Source organism: Puccinia triticina, chromosome 2A (genome assembly GCF_026914185.1).
Source record: "Puccinia triticina chromosome 2A, complete sequence".
In the NCBI taxonomy this organism is placed as follows: domain Eukaryota; kingdom Fungi; phylum Basidiomycota; class Pucciniomycetes; order Pucciniales; family Pucciniaceae; genus Puccinia; species Puccinia triticina.
Window position 1 is genome coordinate 3,673,970 of NC_070559.1, and position 6,560 is coordinate 3,680,529.

Genomic DNA, 6,560 nt, shown 5'->3' on the forward strand with positions numbered 1-6,560 from the left:
TCTATTCAAGAGAAGAGTCGTTATTTTAGTCTTAAACCCGCTCGATTCCTTAGGCGACGATCAGGTGAAGTTGCTTTTTTTTGGCTGACCTTCTTCGTCAGACGGAAACACAAGCATCATGCAGGCTGACTTTTTTGTTGAATAGGTACGCAAGAAGAAACTAGTTGGTATCACTGCAATCAACTTAAATAAGATGACTTTAAACAGCGCAGTAATTGGGAATATCGTGAAGGGCTGCTATAGCTTTGTTTACTTGGTGTGTTTGAATTGTATCAACCCATCTTGGACAAACTCTTGTATTCTAAGGGTTTTCTACTTCTGCACAGAGCCCTGAGATTTTTTTGAACAGCTCTTTGTTCACCAACATGTTCTTCAGCCATCAGTTTCAGAATATCCTTGCCTTGATTGTGGTCGATGAAGCCCACATGATATATCTGTGGGGGCTTGTTGCTTCCAGACAAAGCAAAACTCTAGTCACTTTTAATCGGCATGAAGATCGCAGTGTGTTCCGCATTGCTTATGCAAACATTGGTGCCAGGTTGATGGCAACAAATAATATCCCCCTTCTCATGTTATCAGCAACTTGCCGGCCAATAGCAGTCAAATCAATCACCTCAAGCTTAATGTTACAACCATCCGACCTCACCATGCTTGATGGCGAACTAACCCGCCCAGAAATAAGGCTCATCAGAATATCAATGGATTCAACTCTGAAGTCATGTGATGACCTGTTAAGGATTTTTGCACCACATAAAAAGGTTTTGGACGAGGAAACAGTACCAACTCTGATTTACTCTGGTACACGAAACCTCACCTTTCAGGTAATGAAGGTGGTTAATGATGCACGTCACACATCCAAACACGAGTATGATCCACTTAGCCCATTTATTCGGCGTTACCATTCGGTGACTGGGGACGACGACAAGGCCAGCAATATGGAAGACTACTCAAATGGAAAGTTTCCGATCATGTCCTCAACAATGGCGTTGGGCCTTGGTCAGAATCTCAAGCGAGTGCGATGTGTCATTCACATGGGACGTGGAGACCCGGCTTCAATTGTTCAGATGGTGGGAAGATGTGGCCGCGATGGAAAGACAGGATTGGCTCTTTTATTTATGGAGCCGGTGCGGTTGAGGGGAAAAATCACGAGGCTGATTTTGATCCAGACTGCCTACAGAATGATGATGTCAGAATGGATGCTTTGGCCGTAACAAGGGCGTGCTTGCGGGTAGCACTAAATATGGATAACAAGTTTCGTAATATGTTTCTTGGAGTTGATTGGACTCAGACATGTGTGTGACTAAAATTTTTGGATTTTTAGGCATGGCTACATTCCTTTGTCAACTGAGGACCCCAATTACATTGCGGAGAAGTCTCGTGAACGGAATGCCCTTTTTGACTCTTGTAGATGCTCAAATTGCCTTCCGCTTGACGCAGAAGCTCTACTCAAAGTGATTCAGCAGATGAATGTTGATAACATGGATGCTATGCTACAAGACCCATTTGCCTTTCAAAAGGACCAGTCAATAGTCATAATGACTCGCAAGCAAAAATCAAATCCTCCCAAAGGCACCTGCAAGTACTCTGACATTGATGCAGCGCACCTCATAAATCACCTAGTTACTTCATTTGAAGGGTTTTTTGTGAGGACATTAGGCGGGGCTGAAGAGCTCGTGGCCTCACAGTTTTTTGGTCTGGCCCAAGCTACCGCTGTAGTTAAAACAATTGATCAGATCATACAAGTTGACCCACACAATCTGGACCTTTTGGAACAAAAAATGGGAGGAGGGTTTTTCCCTGGACAAGTCAAATGGATAGACCATGCAATTACTGAATGGCTGGATGGGGAATATCACCAAGATTTACAAGAGGAAATTGCGGCCCAGGCTGCAGAGAAGACCTATAAAGCACAGGTTGAAGCATTGGAGAAGCAACAACTGAAAGAACAAGCGGCAGACAATAGGAAAATACTCGCCGAGGCCAAAAGACTTGAGAAGCAATTGATAGCAGCACGGAAAAGACTCTTGGATTCCAAAGAACGACAAAGAATTTCTGATGAAAAAAAACGATGCCGAATACTTGCTGCATTGGAACACAAACAAAACTTGGCATTGGAACGACTCCGAGTCGCGGAGATTAAAAAACAAACAAAAGCCCAGGAGATTGAAAGACAGGCCAATCTGTCTCCCGAACAGAGAAAGCAAGAGGCGCTGGAGCGAAAGCGGGCAAAAGATTTGATGGCATATGAGAATGCGGCGCAAAAGGCTGAAGAACTCGCCATAAGAGCCGCACGAATCAAGGCGATCGACGAGGCCCGGGCGGCTCAGGTTGTACAGGATGCTGAAGACAAGCGAAACCGGAAAGAAATAATTGAAGGCAATAAGCAGCGGGCGCATGTGAATCGTATAGCTCAAGATAGGCGGACAAGTGAGAAGCTGGGAGAAAGAAGTAGGGATCAGATGGTCCTGAGCCTGTTTCTGGGTGGTGGTGGAGCCATGGGGTCCCAGCCTTCCCTTCCTGAAGAAAATCATCCGGTCATTTCTTCATCTGATTTGTCTTCTTCGCTTGATCAGTTGGACTCTGAACTGTCTGTGAGAGATTCTAGGATGGAATGATCTATATCAAGAGACATCGAGTTCATATATTTCTGGTTCTGTTTGTGCATAGAGTAGATTCCCGGTACATGTGGCTTGAATCTATCGAGTCCATGCACCCCCTTTGTGAACTCCTTTTGAAGCTTTAGTATACCACTGACATAGAAATCCTTTGTTTGTTCCGGCTCATATTCACCAGGATCCTCTTGACCTAGATTCTCCCTGTTAGCCATTCTGATGAAGTTGATGATTGATTGATTGTTTAATTTATTCTTGTGCGATTGATGAGTAACATTGGTACCAGACTCAATCTTGAGCAGCTTTAAAAGGAAGGAAAGCTGCATAAACCAATATTGCTTTATTCAGCAATGTGGCGCACTCATTAGAGATGGATAAAATTTAACGTACAATTGGTATGTTGCTGGAAAAAACGTCCTTGAGGCGGTCAATTTCGGTCCCAATTCCAGAGTGGTTAAAAAAATACTTTAACATATAATTCTGGATCTCAAGGAAAAATTCAGTCGCCACAAAATGGTTGGCGCGTCCGGTTGGCGATATTAACAAAGAATTCAGTATTACTGTCCGCAGTGAAGGTGTCAAAACCTCCTTGATCAATAAGATCAATTTCGGGAGGTGCTTTGAGTAATGCGGTAATTTTGGGAGGGCCTGCCCCATTACAGCCCATCTTTCCCACATGAAGATCAGTCTTCCAGGATCCCCTGCCTTCATTGCTTGATTAGCCTCAATAACTGTTGCAAAGTCCCGCACACGCAAAAGCATGTTCAAATGCGCTGGAGACTTGGCGGCCAGAGTAGATCTGCGGGCCTCGCCTGAACAGTAACGCTTGAAGGTGAGCTGTACCACCTCGTCGATTTTCTCCGATGACATCCCACAAAGTTTCTCGCTCAATGGCTCGTGCTGTTTGTTCAGCACACACCTGTAAATATGAGTCCGATGAGTCTTTCACTAAACCTATGTATGATCTAAACTGTAGACATATCAACTTACAATATTAGAAATAGTAAGGTGGCCTCGTGTATTTTCTCCATATGGGATAACATTAAGTTGTAATCTTTTTTGGTGACTGGTTTCTCCGCCGGAATCCCTAAAGCACTGAGAGTCCGCCATGCGCCGGTATTGCGCGCGACTTTCTCTTCACCCCAATGCGCCAGAAAGATAGCCTGTGCCATATTCCACAGAGTATGGGCTGCGCCGGGAATGGGCAGGATATTATCCAAGGATGTGTGATCATGTCTCCCGGGTACTCGCTGCCTTCTGAGTGAATCAAAGATGTTGCAAGATCCAAGGTCGCCCTCTATTATCTGAAGGTTGGAATGGAACTGCTGGGCAGTCAAGCCCGATTGCTGAATTAGGCCAGTGAAAACTTCTCCAACACCCTGTGCTGAATTGTCTGATGCAACCATCAATTTTAACATCATGATATCTGGGCTGTCCGGATCGTTAGGAAGTACCGAAGGTGGATCTTTATATAGTGGGGTGCGAGTGTCAGTAGGTTTGGCAATATAATTAAGCATCACTCGGGTAATTTGGGACTTCAAGGTCAATTCAAAGTGCCGTGTGCTCTCCGCGGTTGGAGCAAAGGCAGCGGGCTGTATCTTGAGTTTTGAAGCCTTGTGTAGGGCCTGGTTAAGGGCTTCAGTAGTCATTTCTGCTTGGTTTAGTGCCGGTATAATCCTTGAAGGTATGGAGTGGATGTACCCCCACGTGCCATGAAACATGACATTACCATGCCCGACTGACTTCATGTGAACCTTCTGCTGAAAGTCCAGATTGTCAAAACAAATCAATGGGGCCAGCTCCCCAGATTTTGTCTTAGCAAAACGCGCTATTATGTTGTCCTCTGCCTCCCGTCCTAATGAACTAAGTGCAATGTGCGCAGTCTTTCGCGAAGAGGTTAAACCAAGGTAGTTGAGGTACGTGTTGACCCTCTCAGACACCCCGGCGGCAATGAAAATTAATGAATTGCTGATTTGAAAGGCATTCTGACGTCGGTTGCACCCAAAGGAAACCATTGCGCAGATTGTCCTCGCCAACTGCAAAGCATTTCAAGGTCAGCTCAAAATTGCAGACGTTGACACATTCAAGATTTGAGACCCACAGTTTGGGCCCGTAGAGCCTTTCGGACAGCAGGATCTGAGCTTTTTGCCAGAGATACCCCTTCATACTCGTTGACATCGGTCTCAGTGAGGTTGATTCTTTCTTTTGGCGCCGTGGTCTTGTCACTCTCATTGATAACTTCTTCTTCTTCTTCTTCATCGGTGGGCACTAGAGGGGCTAGCTCGTCCGCAAACTGGTCCGGTAGACCGCAATCTTCGTCAACAAGATCCCCCTCTTCATCTGGGAGTTCTTCGTTCACCCGCAGCTTGTTTTTCAGTAATTTATATAGGAACGGCATAGAGTTTGTTAGGTCCTTGTTTCTTGCAACTCGTTCCTCATCAGTAAAAAAGCTGGATTTAAGATGTTGTGAGTTGACATAGGAACCATGAGGGTAAGCCCCTCTGCGTGGGACCTCTGAAATCACAATATTGCTGGCCTGGAATATGAATTTTTTTTGTTTGTCATTCAGTCTTGTGTATCTCTCAAATTAATCAAACCACATAGCTTGATCTGACCTGTCCCAAGAATATAAATTCTTCCCAAAATTCACGACCCTCCACGTCTTTGCAAACTAGATTCTTGATCGATATTAGCAACTTTTTGGTTGAAGGCCAACCTGTGCGCGAGGCCCACAGTCGGCGCTTTGAAGCCAGTCCCATCTCATCATAGGTGAGAAATTCAGTGATGAAACTTTTTGGAGTCAAATTGAATGATTTGATTGTGGCACACGACGTGTTCAGTTTGTAAAGCATGGTGTGCCTAACCAAGGGGACATTAGACTCCAGGACTTGAGGCGCAGGGAATTCAAGCTCCATGATGTTGTCGGATTATGCAGTGCAAGGTGTTGGGGAGGCAATGTTGGAGACTGTTGGAAAAGTCGGGTATTTCCATGGACTTTGCACTCGCCCTCACTCTCCTTGCACGTAGACTGAGAATTTACAAATGAGTTACACGAATGGGCACGGGGCTGCGACTCGGAAGTTTTTCAAATACATGTTTCATGTCACATTCTGTATTGGTGCTATGCATAACGAGGCTCAAAGCCAGGTTGCCCAATCCTCAACCTTTGAAAATTATTTAAAAATAGGAGAGTGGCTGGAGGGGAATGAAAAATCAACAGGCAGATAGCCAAGACCCAAGCGGTCATAGGGATGTGAACCACATGCTGATAAGTGCAAGGAGTTGGGAGGAATGTCTGTTTTAAAAAAGTCCCCACCAAAAAATGAAATGCTGTCAGCCTCCAAGTCCGTTTAGCACGTAAGTCCCTCCCTCCGGTCGGCGCAATGCGACCAGTGTTTTACCACTCCACGGGTAGGAGGGTGGGACTTAGTTAAGTTAGGGTAAGCACTCATCTCCTTCATCTCTGTCCTCTCCCTTCCTCTCTCCTGTATTGTATGTAGAGGGAAGTACTGACACTTCCTCTGAGCTAGCATTTGCAATACATTGTGTGGTTCTAGAAGTTTCCCTCCAAGGTTCTATACCTTGTCCTGCGCCTGAGCCTGATCCACCCGACCTGCCAGTGAAGAGTCTATCTGAGACTCTTACATTTTTTTTTCTCAAACCAAACACCACCCAAGTCAAACAACTGCCTCCACATGAACCTGAACACCTGACCTGACCTGTCCTCGCCGGACCCGACCTGCAACCGGCTCTACCTAACCTTACGCCTGCCTGCCCTGACCACCCGCTCGACCGGACGCGTAACAAAAACGTCCTCGCGTCCTCGGTTCCTCCTTGACAAGCATGGACGGCCTTGAAACCGCTTGACTCGCGGTTAACGATCTACCCAGACCCAAGAACAAGAAACCGCCTGCTCGGGTTGTTGATAGTCTCTGGTTTGGAGGGGTC

At 45.8% G+C, this 6,560-nt stretch overlaps 2 protein-coding genes across 2 annotated transcripts; one reads left to right on the plus strand and one right to left on the minus strand.

The window, feature by feature from the left end:
* Nucleotides 1-1,778: 1,778 nt before the first annotated feature.
* Nucleotides 1,779-2,615, plus strand: PtA15_2A374 (uncharacterized protein; the record flags this gene model as incomplete). The annotated part of the gene is made up of 1 exon (XM_053166389.1): nucleotides 1,779-2,615. The coding sequence occupies one exon, from the start codon at nucleotides 1,779-1,781 to the stop codon at nucleotides 2,613-2,615; it is 837 nt and encodes a 278-aa protein (XP_053017616.1).
* Nucleotides 2,616-4,695: 2,080 nt separating this feature from the next.
* PtA15_2A375 (uncharacterized protein) lies at nucleotides 4,696-5,527 on the minus strand (the record flags this gene model as incomplete). Its single annotated transcript, XM_053166390.1, has 2 exons — nucleotides 4,696-5,148; nucleotides 5,228-5,527. The coding sequence occupies 2 exons, from the start codon at nucleotides 5,525-5,527 to the stop codon at nucleotides 4,696-4,698; spliced, it is 753 nt and encodes a 250-aa protein (XP_053017617.1).
* Between the last annotated feature and the right edge of the window lie 1,033 nt (nucleotides 5,528-6,560).